Here is a 27,592-nt window from a genome sequence, read left to right as displayed (position 1 = left end):
AAGGTCCTCAAACAGAGTCTTGAGTGTTTGCTATATCTTCTCTACCGTAACTAAAACAGAAAAATGAAATCGTAGAAATATTTGCTAAAAAAATCAGGTATCTAAACACCGCCACGGTCATGATTTACCATGTTTAAACTTAATGAACTGTTTATGAGTTTGAGAAGTTATAGATCCCAAATGTAAGTGACAGCAGTGAAGAAGGGCGTTATACGCTTCTGGCGTTACTGTACTCAAACGAGTTCTAGACTAAAGTATGGACCTACAGTTACATCTGAGTTATGGTATACTGATTCATAGCGTAGTATGAAACTAAACGTAGACAAAGGTATTTTTCTGTTATTGTGGTGTGGAGCACCTTAATGGTAATTTAGTTATTTCAGATATTTGAAAACAAAATGGCGGCCATTGTAACGTAATATATGATGTCATCCTAGCTTGAACAACCAAACACAATACTGAAATAATATCTAACATACTAATTATTCCAAATATACGTCCAGGTAAAATAGTGTGTGCCTCTAAGAAGAGAAACAAACGAAAATAACATTTGACATGTTTTTTTTAGAATTCCAAGATGGCGGCCAAAAAGAGGGTATTGGGGGAAAATTTAAATTTTGATTTACAAAGTGAAAGCTACCGTTCTATCTTTGCTATCATGCATTTTTATGATGCTCAATAGTCAAAGATTAAGAATATACAAGTTTCGTTTGTTCCCCTTAAGTGAGCCATACGACCCCTTCAGCTGATGGACTAACCGTGCCAGGGCTATCAATTGCGTTCTGCACTATCTGAGATTGTCTCACTAGTTCTTTGTGGATTCCAATAGCCCTTGCAAAGATCTACTTTTTCCGCATGATCCTAACCTGGCGCAAAAACCTTTGTATTTAGAAGGCACCGTCCTTAAGAATAACTGATACACAGATTTAGCCAAGCCTAAAAGCGGAGCTCTCGATTGCAATAATTAGCCATAAAGGAAAAAGAGAATTTGTTTCTCAGAAACTCAAAAATGATCAATTTGAGTGTGTAATTGTTCAGCCTGTGGTTTCCGTATCTTTTCCAGTTAAATTTTAACAAACTATGCCCAATAAGCGTAACCGAGGTTGTAGAAATTACATACGCAGCATATCAGGGATTTTCCAAGAGACGATTGTGCAAGGAATATGCGGGAAGAAAAGTCAACGACGGGCTAGGGGTTAATTTGCGCCGAAACTTACTCTCTTCTTCTCCCTCAGAGTAATAACCTGGTCAGCCGCCGACCTTAGAGAAACACTCTACCTCAATAAACTCTAAAACGGAGCCCGCGATATGGTCCGTGATACTGGCCAGCGGATACCTTGCTTTGACAGCTTTCAATTAACCATAACAGATATACAACATCAAAGATGTACCTATGGCAATGGTGCTATTCTCTTATCTTTCAAGGTATTGGGCTCCGCAGCGCACGGACATACGGACGACGGACAGACACGTGACAACCAAAATTTTTGAGATCGATGGGTTACCAAATTTTCTGAGGTATGGTGCTCCGCTCGCGCGCCTTCGACGCGCAGGAGCTCCGCTAAAACTTAAGCAATTTAGTTTAAGTATCGTACCGTCCGTGATCCACTTGTTATGAAATTTTGACTGGTGGTGTATTCACTTGTGTTGTCGCCATGCCATCAAACGCAGCCGGTACCTGCACTACAAGTCTCTGCTGAATCTTATATGCTAGAGTGAGATCAGTAACGACAGAAAATATGGCGGTAATATTTCCTCGAAATTAGAGTGGATTCACAAGACTAACAATGGTGGAAATTTTCTATGCGATCCTCAGCGTTATACTTGGGGCAGGTCAGTCAGTTATCTATTGATCATCTTTGTTTCATTACCACTGATCTTAATTTGTAGGATGAGAAAACTTCAACCTGTGTCGGATTGCAAGTTTCCACCATTTTTGGGACTAAAATAAAATCATTATGTCCGTCCTATTATTTAAGGAATGGCAGAAATTCCAGATGTGTTTTCCTTTCAAGATCCAATACAGCTGCGAATGTGCTCTGAAGGAAAACAGCAGGTTGGTAACAACAAAGTTTAACTGATATCGTGGGAGTACGAGTTTCTCTCTCGCATTAAGCCTGGGCACCGAAAGGGATTTTCTCTAAAAATGCTCAATTCAGTTTGATTTGCATGACGTAGTGCAGTTTGTTTTGTTTACTCCCTGACGTATGCATACATCATTCCCACTTGATTACCAAGCAATCCTGTTTCTTTAATGATTTAGTTTTTAGCACGCACTTCAGTCAACACAACGAAGCGGTTGTCAGATTTAAGGAGTGCGATGAGGAAAGTTGGAATCAAAGCTTACATCGTACCCTCCATGGACGCACACCAGGTAAGCTAGCCATGCTGTACGTTATTTCTTTTGTTACATTTTACTGCTTGGTTTAGATCATAGAGCGGTTTTCATTTGAGTGTCGTAAAACCAAAACCAAATCAATTACTTACCAATTGGACCTCTCAGCCAATCTCAAACCGTAGTAAAACCAAAACCAAAACCAAACTAATTTCCTGATCACTTTCGACACTCGACTGAAAACCGTTCTAAACTAGCCTAATACTGAACTAACTTAATTTTGACCAGTACTACTTGACTATCAGAGACGATAACCGCTGCCTTCAAGTCATTTGCCTTAACTGATCATTGACTCTCAGATCAGTATTTTGACTTGTCAGGCCAAGGGAGGTGAAAAGGGGCGGGGGGTCAGTCAATTAGAAGTCGACACAATAGGGTGATTTATACGAGAAAAATAAGCTGCGGCTTACATAAGATGCGTCCTAGACCATTTATACGAGCACGCCTTATATAAGACGCGAAGTGCTCGTATAAATGGTTCACGGCTTATTCGTGAATAATGCCTCGGTTTTGTGTTGGTTGTCATAGCAATCGCGGAATTGCGCGAGCGTAAGAAAAACGTGCGCTTGTGCAGTGGGAGTTCGCGTCTTACGCGGCCTTCACACGGCAAACTTAAGTTGGCAAACCCGCGTTGACAAACTTCAAAAAGTTGACAAACTCGCTCCTTCACACGTCAAATTCGCGTCAAATCCCAACACACGATAATTTGCAACATGGCCGACTTGGTGCAGTGGCACTCACGTAGAACAATGGAACAGAAAAAAAGAAGAGAAGAAACAGAAAGCAAGAAAGGCTTGGACGAAACTCAATTTGTCCGCTAGCTCCTCCATTTTCTTTTGTTTGTTTTTAGTAACTTTGCAGACTACAGATGAAACGTCCCAAGCAGCCGGGCAATTGTGAACCTCTTCGATAAATTTAAAAGTAGCCTCGCTTTCATCTTGACTTGCGTCCGCCATTTTGCAAAGTATCACGCAAATGAATCACGTGAATAGAACGGGTGTTTTGATTGGTTGACAGTTGCCAACACATGTTTGCCAATCGTTCACACGTCAGATCCGAGTTTACCAACACGAAGAAGTTGTTGAAAAAGTTGGCGAAAATAGAGGCAAGTTCTATTTGTCGCCAACAGTTTGCAAACGTGTTTGCAGACTGTTTTTGTGATGTTCACACACACCAACTTGAGTTTGCCAACTTTAGTTTGCCATGTGAAGGCCGCTTTACAAACCGCGGATAACATAAGCCGCGGCTTGTGTATGACGAGGGTTTTGAACTCGGCTTAAATAAGCCGCGAAACCACTCGTATAAATGGTATTGTGGTTTGTTTCCGGCTTACCTTGTACATTTCTTTCTATTGAAAATGTTGTATAACAATTGATTCGTCGTTCTAGCTGAGTATCACGACGTAAAGCTGGTGTTTGTGAACGGCACAAAAACAGTCGGCAAACAAGTTGGCAAACTGTTGGCGACGAATAGAACTTGCCTCTATTCTCGCCAACTTTTTCAACAACTTCTTCGTGTTGGTAAACTCGTATCTGGCGTGTGAACGATTGGCAAACATGTGTTGGCAACTGTCAACCAATCAAAACACGCGCTCTATTCACGTGATTCATTTGCGTGATACTTCACAAAATGGCGCACGCAAGTCAAGATGAACGTGAGGCCACTTTTAAATTTATCGAAGAGGTTCACAATTGTCCGGCTGCTTGGGACGTTTCATCTGTAGTCTGCAAAGTTACTAAAAAACAAACAAAAGAAAATGGAGGAGCTAGCGGACAAACTGAATTTCGTCCAAACCTTTCTCGCTTTCTGTTTCTTCTCTTCTTTTTTTCTGTTCCATTGTTCTACGTGAGTGCCACTGCACCAAGTCGGCCTTTTTGCAACTTACTGTGTGTTGGGATTTCACGCGAGTTTGACGTGTGAAGGAACGACTTTGCCAACGTTTTGAAGTTTGCCAACGCGGGTTTGCCAACTTAAGTTTGCCGTGTGAAGGCTGCTTTATATTACAAACAGATGAGACTGGGTTACTTCGAAACTTATTTGAAATCAAACTGACGAAATAAATGAATAACACAACACAGCAAGCAAACTCAGTGTGCGTAAGCTGCCTCATAATCAACTGATACCATTTCACGACAAGAGCCGTGGAAATTTCGCTTCGCCAGAGAAATTTTCTTCGCGTGAAAGGTGGTCGTTGTATATTTCTTTCTATTGACAATATAGAACAACTGACTCGTCTTCCTAGCCGAGCATCATGAAGTTGTAATGTAGTATATCAAACACGAGAGACGGTGTTTCATCGGGATATCCAAACACCGAGAAGAGAGTTGAAAATACGACGAGCAGCGGAGTATTTTTGACGAAATTCGAGGTGTTTGGATAGCCGATGAAACACTGTCTCGGGTGTTTGATATGTCTTCTCAATCGAAACAAAAACTAAGGAGTAAATGGAGAAGTAAAATCGTCAAAATCTACGCTAATTAAGACCGGGTATCCAAACCTCCTTCACGGTTGTGATTTTGTTTGTTTTAACTTGATGAACTATTAATGAGTTTGAGAAACACTTGGGAAGTTTGGAGAGCACCCAAGACGTTAGAGTTGCTCTCGGATGAGCCGCGTGCTCTGCAAACTTCCAACGTGCGCCATAAATCAAAGATACACACGTTAAATGTTTCAGAGCGAAGATGTTGCGCCACAACATCAAAGGAGGGAATTCATTTCTGGATTTAGCGGATCGCACGGTGAGAGCTCCTAGAAATCTGTTTCCATTAGAAAAAAAATCATTTGAACAAGAAAAATTCGACCTATCTCCGTCATCAAATATTGACAAATCCTGCATATTTTCAGGAACTGCCATTATAAGTGGCACGAAGGCTGCTCTGTGGACTGATGGAAGATATTTCCTTCAGGCTAACATGGAATTAGACTGTAACTGGATCTTACAAAGAGAGGGTAAGCAAATTATGGTCAGCTTTCTCTTTTTCTTTCCGAGGAACCAACCCAAACCCTCAAAGATTGAGCTAAGAAAAAGAAACATGCATTACATCTTTCACAGTTTGCCAGTTTTGAATTACATTTGGCTTTCGTTAAATTAATAGCCACCTTAACGAGTTCAGATGATTGACCAAATTTTTGACGTCGACACTCGACTGAAGCTACCATTACTTATTAAAGTCCGATTATTTTAACTTGCTACAGGAATCAAAGGGACCCCAAGTCAGACACAATGGCTGGTTCAAGTAAGTCGGTAATTTCGGCCACTCCTTGTTTGTGGTCATCACCTTATCTCTTTATTTAAAGGGTCGTTCGGCTCATCAACACGTGCCAGTTACGTACATATTAGAATATTTCGAACACATAACGTTACCAGCTCTAAGTTTGCTAGGTAGGTCAGTTGGTAGGTCAGTTGGTAGGTCAGTTGGTAGGTCAGTTGGTAGGTCAGTTGGTAGCTCAGTTGGTAGCTCAGTTGGTAGCTGTATACAGGACTGCACCTGTATTAGCAAAGCTTAGAATCCTGTTCAGTCCTGAATTTTGTTTCAAGTTTTGTTTAAATCTTTAAATCTTTCTCCCGTAGTTGAAATAATTATATGATACTTCGTCAGGAGCCATAATCGGGGACAGAGACCGTAAGCGCGCGCCATTTCTAGTATTGGGGTTGTCCTCATGATATGGGACAATAATTCTATTTTTAGAACAAATTGCGCCATCGCCTGCGACACACGCGCGTACGTGCTGCGAGGATTTTTGCGGATGTCGCGCGGGGGAAGTGGCGTCCGAAATTCCCGAAATTTTTCATGTTTTTGGCCCACAATTCAACGCCTTTACGTCTGTTGGAATTTTGCTTAAGTATTTTCGTCGTAAGCTGCTCCAGTTTGAGTGAAGTAAGACAGTGTCGAATTTAGGTATGTTCCGCTGTAAGCTTATATACATCGCTGACCAAGTTGTGTTCCGACGGATGCTTCTTTTACATGAGCTGTACATTACTCCACTTTAAATTTCACATATGTTGAAGGTTAATAGCTTTTCCATTACACAGCAAAAAACTAGCTGGATATATTTAGATATAGCAGAGCTTCAGGACTTCATAGTTTCCTAGCTCCTCTTCAGTCTTGCCACACGCTTGCGAGGAATTTGTCAGTCTATCGCGACCGAAAAGTAAAACAAAATAACTGCTAGTTTGAGTTTCGCTTGAATTTTAAGCAACGCTTGATGTTTCATCAAGGCCCAATAACTTTACGTCCGTAGATACTGCTCAGTTTTATTCGTGTAAAAATCCAGTAAATTCTCTGTTGTCGATGAATGAGAGCGCTCGTCGATGCGCGTTTTATACAGTCAGTAAACATGACAAATTGTACTTCCGAAGCACTTTTGTGTGAAAGGGTACATCGAACTCAAACAATAACTCTATAGTTTTGAAATATGTTTAAGATTGATAAATGTTTGGGAACATATTAAAAGCTAAGCTGAAAATAAGTGAATAAAGCAGAAATAATCAGCAAAGTTACGATGACGCTTTCTTTAATCAACTTGGAATAACGATTTCGATTTTGTTGATCGAGTTATCAAAACTCCTTGTCTATTTTCATTTTCGCAGTGTAAAACTTCACTATGCTTATGTTGAAGAAACACACATGATATTAGTAGCCTTTTTTGCGTTCGTAAAATTTGTTACAGCATCTCAGCACAAGAGTTAACGAAAGAAATCTTTGTCAAGATTTGTTGACAATTGAAAACATCGACTCGGACTTGAAAGTGCACGAGCTGCACTATGCAAATGAGCTAATTGTACGCGTCAGACTTTCCTTTCAAAAACGTTTGCAAACTCACCAAACTCACCAAACAAGCAAAAACAATAAGAAACCATCAAAACAGGTTTTTGTTATGATGAACCATTGTCTGAGAAACTCACAAATTAACTCGATACCAGAGTAGAGAGTTTTCTTGCTATATTCTTAAGTCAGAACAAACGCAAAAACATACGCGTAAGCTTACAACTAGCGTGAGCAGATCTTATTATTCATTCCCAGCGCGAGATTGAAGTCTTGTTTTCGACCCTGAAAAACCCACCTTTATCGTTAGCTCAGAGCATAAAACTACATATAAGCGCCCTGGTTCGTATTCCCTTCCTTATTCCCTACCATCGCTGTGAAAAATACGCAAGTGAATCTCTCAACTCTCATGATTTGATCACGCAACGTGACAACATCCACGCGAGAGGCCCCGACATGTGCGTGAATCCGCGCGGATATATGACGTCAGGATGGCGCAATTTGTTCTAAAAATAGAACAATTGTCCCATATCATAGGTGCGCGCGAATCCCGAGACTTACGGTTTCCGTCCCTGATTATGGCGCCTGGCTTCATACATTTGCAAAGCGTACATTTGTTTTGTTGTTTTCCCAGAACCTTCCTAAAGACTGTAAGGTTGGAGTAGATCCTTTTCTTATCTCCATATGTAAGTGTTGCTTTTTCTTGTTGTAATGATTGTTCGATTTGCACGATATAAGCAAGTCCTTCAGTTCTTCAATTTCATCGCCAAAAGAGGAACTAAACAGATTTTAAACGTATCGTGTACTTTAGACAGCATTAGGCTACATCATCCAGACTTTACCAGAAGACTGGTAACATACCAGTTACACATGTTTCTCTTGGAGTGAAACAAGACTCGAACCTGTTCCGAAAACAGCACGCTAACATAGAAACTTTCTGATGTGATGGAATTACAGCAATGTAGTTTGAATGTCGGGAACATACTCTTCCAGTTATTCGTCTCTTCTATTGGTGTCTCATGATGACGTCATAATATTTTGCTCTGATTGATTGAATCCCTGTAGGTGAATGGGATCGAATGTTCAAGGTATAGTAACCGCTTTTCACATAAATCACCAATGTGCATCAAGTGTTGTGACTTTACTGAGACAAGTGTTACGTCATCAGGAGCTCAAGAAATATAAAATAGAATTGATTCCAGTCATGAAAAACCTGGTTGATGTTATCTGGCCTGTCCGACCAAAGCCCAAATCCAAGAAGCTGATAGTGCTTGATACGTTTTACTCAGGTAAGTATCAATTGTTATTTCCAAGTCTTAACCCTTTGAATACCAAACTTTCGCCAAAAAATGCCGTTTTTACCGCTTAGTCAGGCTTTTTGGCTACCATGACGCTAAATAAGCCTAAGTTTTGCTAGGATAGCCTTTTTTTTACCAAAAGGAGAGATTTTTCGAGGATTACGTGCACAATTGAGCAATATTTCAATTCCGGACATGCGCATAAGCCAAAATTTGGACTTTTGTTTTGGTCCCATTACCCATTCTCGATTTTGTTTGTTGCCCCGTTCCTTTGTTTTTTCTCGGCCCTTTTAGTCTGGCTACCTTTTGCGTTGCATGTTCTCTCTGGCTGCCGTGAAAAGTTGGATGTTAATTACGGGCGAAGCCTAGAAATGGACCTTTATCAATCATAGGCATAGTGGATCATTTTACCACCCTTTTTGCACCAAACCTAATAACGTTGTTTTTCGATTTGCGACGTCGGAATGTCGTCGATATTTAAACCTGACAACTGTACGGATAGGCCTAGCCTAGTTCTACTCTCTGCTTATCAAGAATATCTGATGACATTGAAATTGATGACGTCACAAGTGGTACAAAGAACATGGCCATCAATTACGCGTATATGCGTAATTGGGGCTCAAAGGGTTAATTGCAAAGATTAATTCTAAATCCTTTTTCCTTACTGAACCAAATGCCCCTTGCTCAGTCTTTCTATTATGTAATAACTGCGTTATTACAATTCTTCAACAATTTTCCGCATTGATTTGACGTTCGCCATATTAAACATATCAGACCTGTCCGTTTTCCAGGATAAGTCTGAGCAGCAATAGAAAATTAGCATGGGAAAATCCCAAATTAATTTAGAGACACAAAATAAATAGAAGAAAAAAAAGAAACAAATTGAAAGACTATTCAAAGACTATTTTCTTAATTTGGCAGTCTATAATATTATTTCCTTTTTTGTTTGTAACTGTACCTGTTGTAAATATTTCATATAAACTTTACATCATTTCACTCCTCACGGGAAGATATGAACTCAATTAATTGACCTCGCTCCCAATGTGTGGCTTCGTAGCTCAGTTGGTAGAGCATCGCACCGGTATCGCGGAGGTCACGGGTTCGAATCCCGTTGAAGCCCTGATTTTTTTTTTTTTTTTTTTTTTTTTCAGGCTTCTTCTTTCCAGTTGCTTAAATTGGAAAATTAACTGCGACGATCATTCTTCACTTTCAACTGTACCTGTGATAACTATTGTTGAATGTAACTATAATTGTAATTGCCATTGCCTTATGTGCCACTTAGGGACGAAGGGAATCATGTATATGTATGTGCGTAATTGCTATATTAATTATAATTTTTAGGTAAAAGATGGCAAGATAAAATCGTAGCTCTACGCGAATCCATGAAAGCGAGATCTGCAACTGCTGTAGTTCTTCAAAAGCTCGATGAAATAGCGTGTAAGTAAGAGTAACAAATAAAACAGAAAGCTCGCTGCTCAAAACTTCATTTTTAGTCAATCGAACTCGCATAAAGTTAGAGCCTTTCGTACATGCACTCTTTTTTTTGACAGCAAAGTGTAAAACTAAAAGCACGTCTCAATTTCAAAATAGAATAATTTTTTGCTATCCTCTCAGTACTCCTTATTTAGGCGATTTTTTTAATGCTGATTATTATTTCATTATCTGCATGAATGACGTCACCTAATGTCTTCAGCAGCTATTTGATTCAACCTTATTTCCAGGGAAAGAGCTTCCAGGGAAGACGACTGAAATTATAGGCTACCTTCCTTAGACCTTACTTGGAAAATATACGTAGTGTTTGTTTTCATGAAAAAGATGAAGAAGCATCTTTTTATCTATAAAATGAAAAACAGGTTTTTTTCGGTTTCTCTGCCATAGGGCTGTTAAATCTTCGTGGATTTGATATCAAGTACACGCCTGTGTTCTTCTCTTATGCAATAGTTACAGACACCAACGTCACGTAAGTATGAAACGTGACATGTAAGCACTTGATATTTGCACAACTTACACCTTGATTGTATTACTCATCATGTTTATTGCCCTGAAAAAAACTTATCCCGTCGGTTTACCATTTCTGGCTGCAGTCGGAAGGAATGTGTATTACCTATTTGTGTTACTTGTAGATTGTTTGTAGATTTTTGCAAGTTAACGCCAGAAGTGAAAGATCATTTGATTGCCGATGAGTGTCCCAATGAAAAGAACCTTTGCGTACTACTAAAGCCATATAAAGATATAACTGAGGCAGTGAAGAGACTAGCTGGTCAAAATGGCGTTCAAATATTGGTAAGTATCGCTAGTTTAGAAAAACATTCAGAATTCTGTAATTCTTCAAAGGGTCACTGTACTTAGTAGTACACTGGAGGTCCTAAGAGAGGGATGGAGGGGACGTACAGAGGCCGAGAACACGGGTGTGAAAAATAATTACTTGCGTCTTTCAGAAGCGTTAGGAAAATCTTCAAGAGTGATCGTGTGGGATTATTCGAGACAGTACCCAGTACAGTTATTACTGTTGTGTGCTACCCTCAATAAATAAAGTTCATTATTATTATTATTATTATTATTATTATAATCATTATTATAATTATTATTATTACTATAATACTGTTACTATATTACTATTACTATATTACTATTATTATTATTGCTATTATTATTATTACTATTATTATTATTATTATTATTATTATTATTATTATTAGCCGACCCCATACTAAGAGAATATTGGGCCGGCAATGGAGCAATCTGATTGGTTGATTTTAGTCTTAAGTCATTTAGTTATTTCAGTTGATTTTAGTTTTCTGAACAAACTTAGTTCTGTAATATGTTGCAATTGCACTTGAGTATAAATGATGACAATTTTCAGTTTGTGTCTATTCAGTTTAATGTTGTTTTTCGTTTTATCGGCTCAGGTTAGTACAACATCAAGTCATGGGATAAGAATGAACATTCCAAAGGTCAGCAGTTAGAAACGAGTTATTTGTTTAAGAAGCAATCATGAATTTTTCCCGGGTACTGATTAGGCCTAGTATATCTCTTTAGCTTGGGGGGTTTGTATTCTCGCTATACACCATGTGATATTCTCGAGAGGGTTGTTCTTTCATCCATCTAAAAATTATTCATTCATGTGCACGCAACCATTTAAAAATTTGACAGCAAGAATTCTCAAGGGTATATCACATGGTCAGAAATGGAGAAACAAACCTTCCAAGCTAAAAAGGTCTACTAGGGACGTAAGTGCAAAAATATGATGACAGTAAGTGTTTGGATCTTATTATCGCAATTGCAGTTAGCGCGTTTTTTTTCGAAGGCAACGTGTGTTAAACATAGCCAGTTTTAACGATCGGTTCCGAACGGAAAGGGCGAAGTCAGCAAGCTTCACTAACAGCAGCAATAAGGGTAATAACTATAACGCTTCGTAATAACAAATAGGTGGACGACATAAAGATCGTGTTCATGAAAAATAGTGACTTGGATAAGCGTTCTCCAAGGGTAAGCTACGAGGTTGACAGAGCCACGCAGCCGTCGTTTATAGCGTCCTGCTTTGATATTGGACAGCCATGTTATCCGTTGACTAGTATCCAAGGTATCCGTTGACAAGTATCACGTTACCATATCGCTACCATATAAGTATAAATTTTTCTTGTATACAAATGTTTTTAGCTGTGTAGTTTGAGATTATTCAAACTCAGAACAGAAGGTCAAACAATATACAGCAAACATAACCGCAAAGTTACAAGACTCAAATCAAAATTCTCGCTTATCCTGGGTTAACTTAATCGGCCTTGAACAGCCCGGTCCAGGAGCTCCGCTTTTAGGCTTGGCTTAGGCTACGTTCCTTTGGGGTGATCTGGATCAGGATCAGTGATTTAAGATCTGTCGGGATCATGGTGCATCAAAGAAACCGATGAATCCATGAGCAGAATGGAGTCATCGGTTCTTTTGATTCACCATGATCCAGACAGATCTTGGATCACTGATCATAATCCAGATCACTCCAAAGGAACGTACCCTAATCTATATATTACTTGTCCGCAGTGTTCCGCAGCCCGGTTTAGTTTTACAGGTATTCAGGAAGACCTTTTATTCAGACCTTCTTGCAACTCGAAGGACGATACCATTGCTTCTAAGCCATTATCGTATTTTTAAAGGGCCACTTGCTTCACCTACCCTGCGATGGAGTTCACATGCTCCCTCTCCCATCCCTACCCGAAGTTAGCAAATTTCTGTAACGGTCTTCCAGTATTTTGTAATATTGTGTGCAACAAACATAAATCTGAGGGCCACGTTTTTGAACAGGAACTGGCATTTCGCTGACTTGAAGTTCCTTTCCCGCTTTCCCAATATTCTACCCCTATAGTCCCCCGTCCTACGAAACATCCTACGCCATTATACCATGCTCTACGAATATAGTTAGCGTACGCGTAATATTTTGGTCTTTTGCTTATTTTTACTTTAGTTCAGTTTTTTTATATATATATATTTTGGCGGGCGTTTTCAATAGAACGATTATTCCACTCCCGCTTGTTGGCTATCTACCATCTCATATCCAACGTGCGCTCGTGGATTAATTGTTAACTACAAATGTAGGAGTGTATTGCAAGGAAACGTTCTCTACAAATTACAGAAAAATGTACTACTTTATGTTTTTTTAGGAGAAGTTGCTAATAGACGAGTCTCCAGTTGATTTGCCAAAAGCAATCAAAAATCCGACAGAAGTTCGTGGAATGAAGAACGCCAATGTAAGTAAATATTGTTCCTCTGTAAGTCTTCCCTTGCCAAATTGTATGGCTTTCCTCAGCACTCGAGAGTCATCCTGAAAGAGTTGACTAAAGCCTCCAGTATGTACAGTTAAGATGGCTGATGACGATTTCGAGTATTCTACAGGATATTTCTTTGATGAATCACTTCTGGCACTCTTCAAAAGATTAAGCTTTGATAATAAGTATCTTATGTGAGCCCAATCATTAGGGAACAAATTGTAGTCATTTTTGGCAGACTAGATTACATAGCAAAAGCACATGTTAGCCCAAGGACCAATGACTTCCATTTTCCATTTTCGAAATGTGATCGGTAAGTAAAAACCCATTTCTTGGTAAAATTAAATGCAAAAGTTTACTGAAGAGGTGCAGAGACAAGCAGATCATCTTATTTTATTAGGTTGTACTGTTACTATGACAACCTGTTATGCTAACAAAAAGATTATCTGTATAGTGGTAGTATTGATTCATCAAAAAGTACTGGATTCACTCTAACAATAGTTGAGGAACCTCTTGAATACAGCCCGTTTGTAAACCGTATTTTCTCCGCACACACAAAAGGCCGGAAAAAGTGCGTTAATAAGGAGCGAATAAAAATTGAATTTCAGATGGAATATCACATTGATATCAGTGCACTTAAGATACGATACTGATTACATAGATTGGCGTAGGTTTTAAATTGGAATTTGAAGTCTGAATATAGAAATTAAACCGCCAGCCTTTGGTATTAAGTGAGCCAGGTCTATCTTCAATAGAAATTTCTTTGTTTCCTTTTTTCATTTTTCCGCAGCTAAAGGACTGCGTCGCTCTATGTGAATTCTTCTCTTGGATTGAAAAAGAGGTACAATCACATAATTGAGGAATCAAGCGAACCACGACAACGATATACGGCGTTGCTAAATTTAGAGAAAATGTGGTTCTTTAAAAAAAAAAAGACTTGACAACAACGTAAAAGAAAATTTATGTTTGGTTCTAAAAAGACGTGCTTCTTCTCTAACTGATTATGTTGAGTCAAAAACCAACGCATTGTAAGCAGAGAAAATCTAGATAATTGCCGCGTTGAGATACAAGTCGTCTTCGGGGTGTTGTTGATGATGCTTGCTTGATTTCAGAATGGGAAAATACCATAAGATTAAAAAAGAAAATAATTAAGTAAATAAAAATAATAATAGGAAATAGAATTGGCAGTGGCACATCCCACGGAGAGGCTTCATCCACTGCTTCCAAATCGAATTGCCTTTGCAGTGATGTTTTTTGTGGAGGGAGGAAAACCAGAGAACCCGGGGCAGAGAAAACCCTCCCAGCAGCGACAAAACAAACTCAACCCACTTATGACATCAGGTCCAGGAGTCGAACCCGGGCCACTGAGGATCATTACTCCCCAAAACCTTTTTGCGAAGGCTCTTTTACTTCTTACACACTCTCTCTGGGTTTTCAGTTATTAAATCATGGCCTTTTTATTGTTGTTTCAGATTGCACGGAACTCAACTGAGATTACGGAATTAACCGCCGAGACCAAGTTGTTATACTTTAGATCGTAAGAAATGTATTATTGTTCAAGCTAATTATACGAAATGAAGGGACAAAGTAGGCCGCACTTGGAATCTAAGACACTTTGTCTTCTTTAATTTCTCAATGTTTGTTGAATTTGCCTTGAGTCGTTTGTAATCACAGTCTCCGACTCATTCTTTATCTCTACTGACTCTACTCAACCGGAGTTTTGTCTGTTCCATATAGTAGAACCAAAACAATGTTTACAGTGATTTTCATGGCTTAATGAAAATCAGTTCATTTCTTAATCAGAAGTCCGAAAGAACGAAAATTGGAATTGCTATCTTACAGCGAGAAACACTACTAATTCCTTATACTTTTGTTTAAGGCTGCAGGAGAACTTTATAAGTCCTAGCTTTGCCACAATTTCTGGCTTTGGACCAAACAGTGCCATCATTCATTACAAGTAAGGAGACTTCACAGAGTAGAATACCGCAACAACTTAGCACAGGATAGAAAAGAAAAGCCTCCTGGCGTGGCACAACACAACATAGTTTGATATTGAATCAGATAATTGTTGTGTTAATTACGCGCCGGTTTTATTCAGCAAAGCAGTCTCTTCGGCTCTCATAGTTTTGTAACAGCGCAATTGAGTAGTAGACGCGAAGCACTAATGCATTTTGAGATACATTGTATTTGCAGCTGAAGCTTATGCGCCACCCCTCGTATGTACAATCTCTTCATACTCTTTTTCGAAGCTTATACAATCAACATACTTAATATTACCAATATATCCTACAGAGCTATACAGACAGCGCTGGACATACAAGAGTAGGATGAAATCACAAAGTAACCCTTAGACGCTGCTTTATGTTTTGTTTGTTTGTTTCTATCCTGGCAGAGCAAATCAATATACAGACGCTAGGATCAACAACAGCAATATTTATTTGTTGGATTCCGGAGGACAATACTTGTAAGGTTTCCTCTGTATGCCGGTTGGTTTAATCAAATGTTTCTCTAACGATTACAGCAACTTTCCAAACCCTTGAATAGTCTAGATTTCTATCACCGCCGCTCGTAGGCCTAGCAAGACCGGTAAAATATTTATAACAACTTATAATAACTTGGTGTTTCTGATGTAAATGAGCTTCCGTTGACATAAAGAAAATCTTACTTTGTCTTGGCTCCATGTTTAGAGATGGGACAACAGACACAACACGCACTGTCCATTTTGGAGTCCCTACCAAACACCAGAAGGTAAGTGTCCTTTTCTTTAAAACGGAGCTTTTTCAAATACCAATATTGCGTTTTCGATGTTTCCATGAAATAAACAAGTAAGGAAGTTAGGTTCATTTAGTTATCTCTGCCACCAATTTCATCACACAGGATTGTTACACGAGAGTTTTAAAGGGACATATTGACATCGCCAGTGCAGTCTTTCCTAATGATACATACGGTGAGAAACATTCTACTTTATCCTCTTTCTTTCTAATTCATGGTCTATGAACTGAAAACTGACGGGAACCAAATCCCGGATAAGTTCGGAAAATTTTTAGATTTTTTCTATCGATCATTATATTTGCCAAACCATGGTATGCCGTGTGCAGTATATCTGGCAAAATTGGTTGGATCAGTGAAACGATATAGAAAGTACTTGCCAAGTTATGCTTGTCTGACCTCAATGCCATTGATAGTGTAACTCACTGTAACTGTATATAAGCGGGCACTGGGTCAGCATAAAGTTCTCACAACAATAGCTGAAAAACTACTCGTTGTTCGCTTTATACGTTAGGTGTGGAAACTTTTAAAATCGTGTTTTAATTTTTATTTATAACGTTCGTTGAAGGAAGGACTTTGGACGTTTTTGCACGTGAACCCCTGTGGAAAGTGGGCCTGGATTACCGACACGGCACGGGACACGGAATAGGACACTTTTTAAACATACATGAGGGTACCATTTGTTTTTGGCCTTAGAATGAACTCATCGAATACTTAGTACTTCATGTAACATCAGTCTTTTTCTTGAGTATGTCATATCTCTTTTTAAGAAATAACGCATTTAAGTTCTCGCCGTCCAAGTTAATGTATCTGGTATTTATGGTCTGATCTTTTACACATCAAAAACGATTCAAAGTAGTGTTGAAACCCATTTTAGCTTTCGCAACTCTCACAGAAGCCAACCATTACTTTTCTCTAGCCGCTAGAGTTTTGTCTCAGTGTGAGCCGTGTCATTCCATTCGACTGTTAATTTGTTTGTAGGACCACAGTGTATAGCGCCAGGATTTCCTATCGAAGACGAGAAAGTTCTGATGCCTGGTATGATTCTATCAGACGGTAAGTCACAGTAAATAATATATTGTCGTGGCTAGTAAAAGAAAATGTTCCTCACGTTAGGTTGATGTTCTGTTGGCCCCATAGATTAGGTGGGGTCTGTCTCCTACACAGGCTTGTAAAAGTTATAAAGGGAACTTAGTATAATAACAGGTGGTACATTCATTTACTTCTTCATGTAGCACACATTTGGCAAAATGTAGACTTAACTGAAAGTTTTTTCTAGTCTCATTTTCCCCACATGCTTGGGTCAGATCCGGACAGAGGGTAAAACATTTGGCTCTACATCAGTGCTAAATATTTCCCTTTCCGGTCCTCCGACTCAGTCAATAAGCTCGTACGAAGACCTGAAACATCGCCTTGACGAAGCAGTTGAAACCACACAAACCAGATGGTAGATCTGTTTCTTAGTAAACATTGTGACTGCGTTTAACTAATTTATTTTTTAGAGCCTGGATATTATGAAGATCGTAAATTTGGAATTCGACTTGAAACAGCTGTCCTTGTAAAATCTGCCAACACAACGGTCAGTACCAAATTTTATTACATCTCTCAGTTACTACGCGCGCTGTGATTGGTTAACTTAGCGGGCCGTACTCTACTGTACAGCCCGCTAAAATTTAAAGCTGTCTTTGTTGCCAAAATGTTTCGTGATTTATCACCAGGTGTTGTTAACTTTTATAGCAAGTAAAAGTCTAAAACTTTTTTTACTTTAAATTGTGTATTAAAACGTGCTAACGACTTAACAACGATTTCAAATTGACTCGTTTTGCTTTCGACTTGCTTCAGAAATTTGAAGCCGTTCAGCGTGAATAGAAATCGTTCCCGAACCCGTCAGAAACACAGGAGAGATATAATAAATATCTTACTAACCTCGTCTTCTCGGTACGTCCTGTAAGTTACGAATCCTCCTTTTTTCCCCGTCGATTTATAGATTATTTATGGCCCGCGCGCTTCGCGCTAGGGCCATAAATCGAAGGAGAAAAAACTGGATCTGTAACTTACAGTACGGACCTCGAACTCGGTTAGTAAGAGGTATGTCTGCCTATCTCCTTCCAACTTCTAAGTTAAGGAAACAGTTCTTTCAGCCTCGGTTATGACGACTGTGTCCATCCTTTCCATTCTTTATTTCACTTCTCATCTTTTGTTAGTCTGTAATTAGTCTGTCTTCTTTTTTCGGTTTTCCTTTCATCCAAACCATAAGTTTTCCGCATTGCTTTGTCGTGAGTGTTTATTTGAAAAGCCCTATCAGGGAAGTGACCCATAAAGTTATCTATTTTTTGTCGTTTCAGTTACTGATTTCTATTTTATTCAACTTTTTTATTTATTGCACAGTATCATTTCGATGGACTGGATTACCTTAAGTTTGAGCCAGTTACATTTGTAAGTATTCGCCGTACAGACTGAGTCACTCGTGATTATGGGGAGACATCGAGTTATTAAACCTTAAATAGGAATTTAAAATATTTAATGGAGAAACGTTTTCAAGTCAAATTACTTGGAAAATAAAACTTCTGAGCCCTCAGCGAGTGGAAGCCATGGTCTTCGAGATATCGCTTGAATGGTAATGGCTCCACTCCCGTTGGGGATCAAAATTTTTGATCTCCGAGTATAATCGACCTAGAATGCTTCTCGTTTATTTCCTTTAATCCAAGTCCCCATTCAACTTGCAATTTGTGCTTTTTCTTTAATGAGAGACGAGATTTTTTCACACATTCTTGCTTAGGGGGGGGGGGGGGGGAGGGAATCCTAAGAGATTGGACGGATGAAAGTTAGGAGAGGACTAAAATAGTACAGAACTTAATGCCCACCGCCAAACAGATTACTCCATCACACAAGGAGAATTCATCCGTAAATTACTTAACTCAAGATGCTCCAATTCTCTTGGGAGTAACAGAAATGATCTCCAACGAACATGGCTATATACGTTTGCACATTCGATGTACTTCATATAGAGTAGTTCACGCTCTAAGGGGCATTATGGGTAAGAAACAAAGCGGCAAAATATACGTTTTTCTTAAAAATTGGTAAAAAGGAATTAAATGGTTGTCACTGGCTAAAAATATGGTTATCGGACGTTTCGGCCACTACTGTTACCTTCTTCAGCAAAAGATGGAAAATGCAAATGTTAAACGGCGTCCTGCTAGAATATGTAAAAGATGTGTGATAAAACTAAATGAGCAATAGTCTCTAGAGTATTCTTAATGAGTGTAAAAATTCTTAATGCCATTGTACACGTTCGGTAGCGCTATGTGTTCGTTTATAGCGTTCCTGTCTCGCACGGAATGCCAAGCTTCAAGAATTAGTCTTTGTTTCCATACTGATGATCTGTCGACAATTTCAACGTTCTCCAAATCTATTTGGTGACCGTTGAGCATATGGTGTTTGGCCAATAAAGAGTTTTTGTCCAATGTTGCTATAGCCTTTGCGTGTTCTTTCATACGTGTTTTTAACGCGCGTGATGACTGACCAACATAAACACAGTCACAATCTTTACATTTGATCTTGTAAACAATGCCTCTGGAAGCCTCTTTCTCGATCTTGTCTTTAGGTTTTTTGAGTATGTTCGAGATGGTACGAATAGGTTTATGGGCGACCTTGATATTGAAACCTCGAAGAACGTTTGCGACTCTTTCGGAAAAACCTTTGGCGTAGGGGAGGATGACAAAACCACGATGGTCGGTATCATTCGTTTCTTGTTGTCTACTCCGTTGGCGGCCATTGTGAATGAAGTTTGCAGGGTAGTTATTAGTGGCAAGGGCTTTCGTTACTCGTTTAGTTTCCCGTGAAACTTCCTCCTCCGTGGAAGGAATGTTCCTTGCGCGATCCATGAGAGTGCGCACGACCGAGTGTTTATGCTGAGGATGGTGGTGTGATTTGAAATCAAGGTAACGGTCGGTGTTAGTAGCTTTCCTGTAAACAGACACAGCGATCGAGCCATCTTCTTGTCTGGTTGTTTTTGTGTCGAGAAAGGCAATGGAACCTTCTGATTCTATCTCGATTTGTAAATTTGATGTGAGGGTTGATGGAATTGAGATGTGAGTGGAATTCATCTACGTGCTCTCTTTTAACACATACGTGGCTGTCATCTACGTATCTAAACCACCATTTAGGAGGGTTAGGGGTCGATGAGAGAGCCTTTTCTTCGACATGTTCCATGACGAGATTGGCCAAGATGGCGCTGACTGGGGATCCCATCGGACAACCGAAAATTTGTTGGTAATGGTTGCTTTGGAATATGAAGAAATTGTTGTCGAGGACAAACTGTAGAAGTGTCATGATATTTTGGATAGACAAGTTGGTTCTTTCCGGTAGTGATTGGTCAAAGTCCAGTCTCTCTTTAACCACTTCGATTGCTAGGTGGGTTGGAATGCAAGTAAACAGTGACACGACGTCAAAAGATACTAGAATCTCGTCGGGATCTACTGACAAGGTGCGGATCTTTTCGACGAAAGATGCACTGTTTTTGACTGTGTATTCGGAAAGAACCAACTTGTCTATCCAAAATATCATGACACTTCTACAGTTTGTCCTCGACAACAATTTCTTCATATTCCAAGGCAACCATTACCAACAAATTCTCGGTTGTCCGATGGGATCCCCAGTCAGCGCCATCTTGGCCAATCTCGTCATGGAACATGTCGAAGAAAAGGCTCTCTCATCGACCCCTAACCCTCCTAAATGGTGGTTTAGATACGTAGATGACAGCCACGTATGTGTTAAAAGAGAGCACGTAGATGAATTCCACTCACATCTCAATTCCATCAACCCTCACATCAAATTTACAATCGAGATAGAATCAGAAGGTTCCATTGCCTTTCTCGACACAAAAACAACCAGACAAGAAGATGGCTCGATCGCTGTGTCTGTTTACAGGAAAGCTACTAACACCGACCGTTACCTTGATTTCAAATCACACCACCATCCTCAGCATAAACACTCGGTCGTGCGCACTCTCATGGATCGCGCAAGGAACATTCCTTCCACGGAGAAGGAAGTTTCACGGGAAACTAAACGAGTAACGAAAGCCCTTGCCACTAATAACTACCCTGCAAACTTCATTCACAATGGCCGCCAACGGAGTAGACAACAAGAAACGAATGATACCGACCATCGTGGTTTTGTCATCCTCCCCTACGCCAAAGGTTTTTCCGAAAGAGTCGCAAACGTTCTTCGAGGTTTCAATATCAAGGTCGCCCATAAACCTATTCGTACCATCTCGAACATACTCAAAAAACCTAAAGACAAGATCGAGAAAGAGGCTTCCAGAGGCATTGTTTACAAGATCAAATGTAAAGATTGTGACTGTGTTTATGTTGGTCAGTCATCACGCGCGTTAAAAACACGTATGAAAGAACACGCAAAGGCTATAGCAACATTGGACAAAAACTCTTTATTGGCCAAACACCATATGCTCAACGGTCACCAAATAGATTTGGAGAACGTTGAAATTGTCGACAGATCATCAGTATGGAAACAAAGACTAATTCTTGAAGCTTGGCATTCCGTGCGAGACAGGAACGCTATAAACGAACACATAGCGCTACCGAACGTGTACAATGGCATTAAGAATTTTTACACTCATTAAGAATACTCTAGAGACTATTGCTCATTTAGTTTTATCACACATCTTTTACATATTCTAGCAGGACGCCGTTTAACATTTGCATTTTCCATCTTTTGCTGAAGAAGGCAACAGTAGTGGCCGAAACGTCCGATAACCATATTTTTAGCCAGTGACAACCATTTAATTCCTTTTTACCAATTTTTCACATGCCTGGCTACACACCGAACATTTTTAAATACGTTTTTCTTCAATGTCCGTTCTGAGTGTCATTTTCGAGTAGAAAATTTTACTGTAAATAGAGAAACCTCTTTTCTACATTTACGAGCGTTTGTGAGTCGATTGAGCTTGGTATTAGCCTACTTATCACAGTAACGGAGATGTTATTTTTGTGGCTTGAGCGGCTAAGACTTGATCAAATCATTCGGTTTAACCGTAAAAAAAATTCCTACGCCCACAAAATCACTCGATCGGCTCAAAAACGCTAGTAGACCTAGAAAAGGGGTTTCTCCGTCTACAGTATAAGTTTCGTCTCCAAATATGAAATCAAAAGGGAAATATAAAGATAAACATTTGTTTTACGGCTTTGCTTCTTTGTAAATTTGCCCTGATTACCCATAATGCCCCTTAGAGCATGAACCCCTCTATTGTATGGCATTTACAGAACGCTGAACCCCTTTGGCTCAAGTCTACAACATGGCCACTCATTCTGTTTACATTTGCTACTTAACCATCATCGTTTTATTTCCCTTTTCAGATACCTTTTCAAAGGAAGCTTATTGACGTGTCAATGATGAGCAAGTCGCAGGTAACAGCATGAAAACGAGAACGTGTCAGTTTAAAAGACTGAAGACGTTGCACCTACTACTCTAAATACTTCTGAAAACGTACGGTCATTTTATGCCCGCACTGACTCCAAAGCTCTTTATAACGAAGCATTTAACCTCATCCATGAGAAGTTGTCACCATATTTTAAGTATTTTAGATATTTATTACTGTTGCTTTAGATTAGAATTCTAAACAAAGCTGCGAAGAACTGAACGTAACAAAACCCCAATTCACGGACCGTCTCCCTCCCTTCCCCCTCCGACCACCGCAAGCTTAGTTCACGAGTTGCCATAGTGGAGACTGATATCATTTATAATAGCTGTGAAAAGGCTTTTTTTCGGCTAAAAGCTACTCTTAATTTATTGTGAAATTTATCTCGTTCTCCAGGGATTGGCTACGAGTAAGTTGCTGTTCTGAATTTTCATGTTGCAAAACAAAAACTAAATTTCATAAATAAAAACCAATAAAGGTTTCAGAGAATGTGTTGACCATACAAAAACAACATTCACCCAGAAATTCCACAGGCCGCGTGCTACATCAGATCATAAGTTATAGACAGTAATTGTAAAAGTACCAAAAAGTTCATTGTTTAGCAGACGTTTCTGGTCTGGACCTTTCGTCAGTGCTAAGTTTTGAAACATCAGATCGTGCTAAATTCAAAATTGTACTCCACCTTGAGGCGTCGTCTTTGAGATGACTGTATATTTGAATACTGTTCTCTTGTTAAATGAATATCCTCTTTTGCGTCATTCAGGCGAGTTCAGTTTATAATTACCAATTAGATTATGAGCTCGAGATTTCTGAGGTGATAGTTGATGAGGCCTAAGGCCGAATCAACTATCACCTCATAGAAATCTCGAGCTCATAATCTAATTGTTTTAGTAGAATTCTAACTGAAATTTGCTTCAAATAACGATTCCAAATATTTCTGGTCTTAATATTAAACTTCTCGCTTTAGAGAGTTCGCGCGGACTGAGTTGTCAATTTGACATTTTGAGTTGTGTGCGCGCGCTTGTCAGTTTCTTTCAAAAAATTCGAGTTTTTTTAATTCCAGAAACCGTGAATGTCCTTTTTTCGGTCTTCTCAGGAATTTAATTATCCATTTGTTTTTAAATCTTCTTTCAAAACTTCGGAGAAACGACAAAACGTCGAAATCTTAGTGACCACACCAAGCCACTGAACACTAATTAAACAATAGTGTTTCTGTCGAGGAAGTATCGGGTGATAATTGCCCCGTGGAAATTTGATGTTCTTAAAACAAATATTTGCCTGAGAAGCGAGGCTTTGAGGGCAAATATGCTAGTTTTAAGAATATCAAATTTCCAAGGGGCAACTATCAGACCGATAGTTTCGAGACATAAACACTCTATTGTCTTTATTGTTTACCACTAAATTTTCTTCCGCGTGCCAGTTCAAAAATCATATAGAATTATTTTCAACATTTTTAGATAAAAGTCGTGAGAGCCAAACATTAAATTTGAAAAAGAAAACCGACAAAAACCAACTTAATACGATTTCAATTCTTTATTTTCTACAAACCCGCTTGTTTACAGAAAATTTTTCACGGACGAGTGTTATCCATCCGGGTATTTTCCGCGGACGGGCAGTATGGGCTGATAGTGTCTCTCCGCGGACGAACACTATCGCACCACGTGATCAATTTAAACCAATGAGAATCGGAGAAAATTTAGTGGTGAAGTGTAATGGCTGAGTGTGCAATGGCTCAGCCAATCAGATTGCAGCATTTGCATTAGTGTTCAAGTAGAATTCTTCTAATGCCTGATAGTATACGAGTAACTTAGCCAATCAGATTGCAGCATTTGCATTGTAACTACAGTAAAAACCCGCATGTAAGAAGCTGGCAGAAAATTACCATTTTGAAACCCAAAAATGTAGGAACCTGTTTAGCCAAGCTTGATCAAGCAGGTTCTTACATGTGGGTTACAGTTAAATTATGATAAACATTTTAACAGTGTGACTTAAAGATTGCAAATTTATATTACAAGGAAATACACAATACAGTTGTGAATAAATACACTGTACGTTCAAGGACCGAACCCAAGTTTCGATTTATTTAACAACTATATCTCCTTCACATAAATTAAGAACCTAATTCAGAACCTACTTAGCCTAAATTATCGATAACTACCCTAAAATACAAGAACCTATTTTGCAAGACTTCAAAAAGTATGGGGCGCCGTTTGTAAATTTATTATTTAGACCGAATTTGTGCCATTTCCCCCTTATTTATAAACAATTGAAAATGCCAGAAAATTTATTTATAAATCAGACAAAAGAACTTGCCCGCTGATATGTAAATAATTATTTTAGGTTCGTCCTGGTTTATAAATAATCTTTTATCATAGAGTTATGATATATAAATGATAAACTACACAACTTCAATTATTTATAAATCAGGTCATCTCTCAAATAGTTATTTACATATCATAAAGTTTGTAAATCTTATTATTTATAAATAAATTATTTCGCCGGGAGTCTAAATTCATTATTTACAAATAATGAAGTTTCATTTCGCTGAATGTAAGTTTATTGTTTATAAATAATTAACTTCACTGACTGTGTAAATTCATTATTTAGAAATAATGAATTTCACCTCGCCGAGTGTAAATTTATTATTTATAAATGATGAAGTTCACCGAGTGTGTAAATTCATTATTTAGAAATAATGAACTTTCATCTCGCCGAGTGTAAATTTATTGTTTAGAAATAATGAACTTAACCGAGTGTGTAAATTCATTATTTAGAAATAATAAATTTCACCTCGCCGAGTGTAAATTTATTATTTAGAAATAATGAACTTAACCGAGTGTGTAAATTCATTATTTAGAAATAATAAATTTCACCTCGCCGAGTGTAAATTTATTATTTAGAAATAATGAACTTCACCGAGTGTGTAAATTCATTATTTAGAAATAATGAACTTAACCGAGTGTGAAAATTCATTATTTAGAAATAATGAACGTCACTGAGTGTGTAAATTCGTTATTTAGAAATAATGAACTTTCATCTCGCCAAGTGTTAATTTATTATTTACAAATATGAACATCACCGAGTGTGTAAATGCATTATTTAGAAATAATGAAGTTTTATCTCGCCGAGTGTAAATTTATTATTTAGAAATAATGAACATCATTGAGTTTGTAAATTCATTATTTAGGCTGGTTTTCACTAGCGACCGAGTCGTAGCCGGGGTCGTAGTCAGAGACGTAAGAGTGCTTACGACCTAGTGAAAATCGAAAATCGGAGCCGTAAGCGGAGTCATAAGCTCGACGGAATCGGAGTCGGAAGAATCAGAACGTTTCCATTTCTTCCGATTCCGTCACGACTCCTTCGTTTATGATCTAGTGAAAACTGACTATCGGAGTCGGAAGCAGAAGCAGAAGAACCAACCAATCACAAGGCCCGGAAGCAAGCATTGTTATTGGTTTATTCTTCGGTTTTTGCTTCCGACTCCGACGATCTAGTTTTCACTAGATCGTAAGCGACTGAGACATAAGCGGAATGGGTGTTCTTCTTCGACTCCGTCGGTTTGATTTTCACTAGATCGTATCGCTTTACGTTTCTGATTACGACTCCGACTACGACTCGGTCGCTAGTGAAAACCAGCCTAAATAATGAATTTACAAACTCAATGATGTTCATTATTTCTAAATAATAAATTTACACTCGGCGAGATAAAACTTCATTATTTCTAAATAATGCATTTACACACTCGGTGATGTTCATATTTGTAAATAATAAATTAACACTTGGCGAGATGAAAGTTCATTATTTCTAAATAACGAATTTACACACTCAGTGACGTTCATTATTTCTAAATAATGAATTTTCACACTCGGTTAAGTTCATTATTTCTAAATAATGAATTTACACACTCGGTGAAGTTCATTATTTCTAAATAATAAATTTACACTCGGCGAGGTGAAATTTATTATTTCTAAATAATGAATTTACACACTCGGTTAAGTTCATTATTTCTAAATAATAAATTTACACTCGGCGAGGTGAAAGTTCATTATTTCTAAATAATGAATTTACACACTCGGTGAACTTCATCATTTATAAATAATAAATTTACACTCGGCGAGGTGAAATTCATTATTTCTAAATAATGAATTTACACAGTCAGTGAAGTTAATTATTTATAAACAATAAACTTACATTCAGCGAAATGAAACTTCATTATTTGTAAATAATGAATTTAGACTCCCGGCGAAATAATTTATTTATAAATAATAAGATTTACAAACTTTATGATATGTAAATAACTATTTGAGAGATGACCTGATTTATAAATAATTGAAGTTGTGTAGTTTATTATTTATATATCATAACTCTATGATAAAAGATTATTTATAAACCAGGACGAACCTAAAATAATTATTTACATATCAGCGGGCAAGTTCTTTTGTCTGATTTATAAATAAATTTTCTGGCATTTTCAATTGTTTATAAATAAGGGGAAAATGGCACAAATTCGGTCTAAATAATAAATTTACAAACGGCGCCCCATAAAAAAGTGTAGGTTCTTGTACGCGGGTTTTAACTGCATTTGCAACGCAAGAACGAAACTTGTCGAAGCTAGCGTAGGAATGACCGTGCTTAACTTACATAGCTGTAATCATGCGCAATTCAGATATTAGTGCCTTGCGTCACTAACCAGCGCGTTTGTGAAGCGTTTGTGACGTTTCGAGTGTTACGACAGTTAACGTTAAGTGTTCACTAGCCCATCATTAGCTTGTCAGAAGGAGGCACATTTATCGGATGCGATTGAGAACTGCAATGATCAATCACAAGTATCACCTTTGTCCAAGTGTCAGTGTTTTTTTGTAAATCTCCATCCTGAGAAAATGCCAATAAGCATGGCTCAAGTTCAGTTCTTCATTTTTGTCACAGGTCGACTGGCTAAATAAATATCACAACAGGACAAGAAAAGTCATCGGAGCAGAGCTCCTAAAGCAACGCAAGAAAAATGCCTATCAATGGCTCATGAGAGAAACCGAACCATTACTTTATTAGAAGCGTTACAATGTAGCGGATCCTACCAAATCTCAAGAGACAAATCTCGTTCCCAGGGCCCTCTCTTATTTCCGTTCTTGAAGTAGAGCGAAAAATCCCGGGAAAAGGTTGCCGCAGAGGAT

The 27,592-nt window shown here is 38.5% G+C and overlaps 1 protein-coding gene across 1 annotated transcript; it reads left to right on the top strand.

The window, feature by feature from the left end:
- The first annotated feature begins 886 nt into the window (after positions 1–886).
- LOC145482649 (xaa-Pro aminopeptidase 1-like) lies at positions 887–27,592 on the top strand. Its single transcript, XM_081461258.1, has 26 exons — positions 887–1,833; positions 1,980–2,056; positions 2,264–2,374; positions 5,070–5,133; positions 5,240–5,344; positions 5,591–5,631; positions 7,796–7,847; positions 8,227–8,249; positions 8,330–8,450; positions 9,801–9,896; positions 10,338–10,419; positions 10,583–10,742; positions 11,369–11,413; positions 13,112–13,198; positions 14,007–14,057; positions 14,689–14,753; positions 15,096–15,173; positions 15,609–15,680; positions 15,904–15,964; positions 16,094–16,163; positions 16,554–16,658; positions 16,967–17,041; positions 17,488–17,564; positions 18,374–18,421; positions 22,360–22,410; positions 27,348–27,592. Exons 1-26 carry the CDS (start codon positions 1,788–1,790, stop codon positions 27,468–27,470), a joined length of 1,986 nt encoding a protein of 661 aa, XP_081317384.1. The 5' UTR covers positions 887–1,787; the 3' UTR covers positions 27,471–27,592.

Source organism: Orbicella franksi, chromosome 3, assembly GCF_964199315.1.
Source record: "Orbicella franksi chromosome 3, jaOrbFran1.1, whole genome shotgun sequence".
In the NCBI taxonomy this organism is placed as follows: Eukaryota; Metazoa; Cnidaria; class Anthozoa; order Scleractinia; family Merulinidae; genus Orbicella; species Orbicella franksi.
This window is presented reverse-complemented; position numbering and strand designations above follow the sequence as displayed.

Excerpts from the sequence above, each read along its gene's own strand:
- LOC145482649 (XM_081461258.1), top strand. The coding sequence starts at position 1,788 with ATGGTGGAAATTTTCTATGCGATCCTCAGCGTTATACTTGGGGCAG. Across the intron at positions 2,057-2,263 it reads GCTCTGAAGGAAAACAGCAG|TTTTTAGCACGCACTTCAGT; the intron begins GTTGGTAACAAC and ends TTAATGATTTAG. Across the intron at positions 7,848-8,226 it reads TCCTTTTCTTATCTCCATAT|GTGAATGGGATCGAATGTTC; the intron begins GTAAGTGTTGCT and ends GAATCCCTGTAG.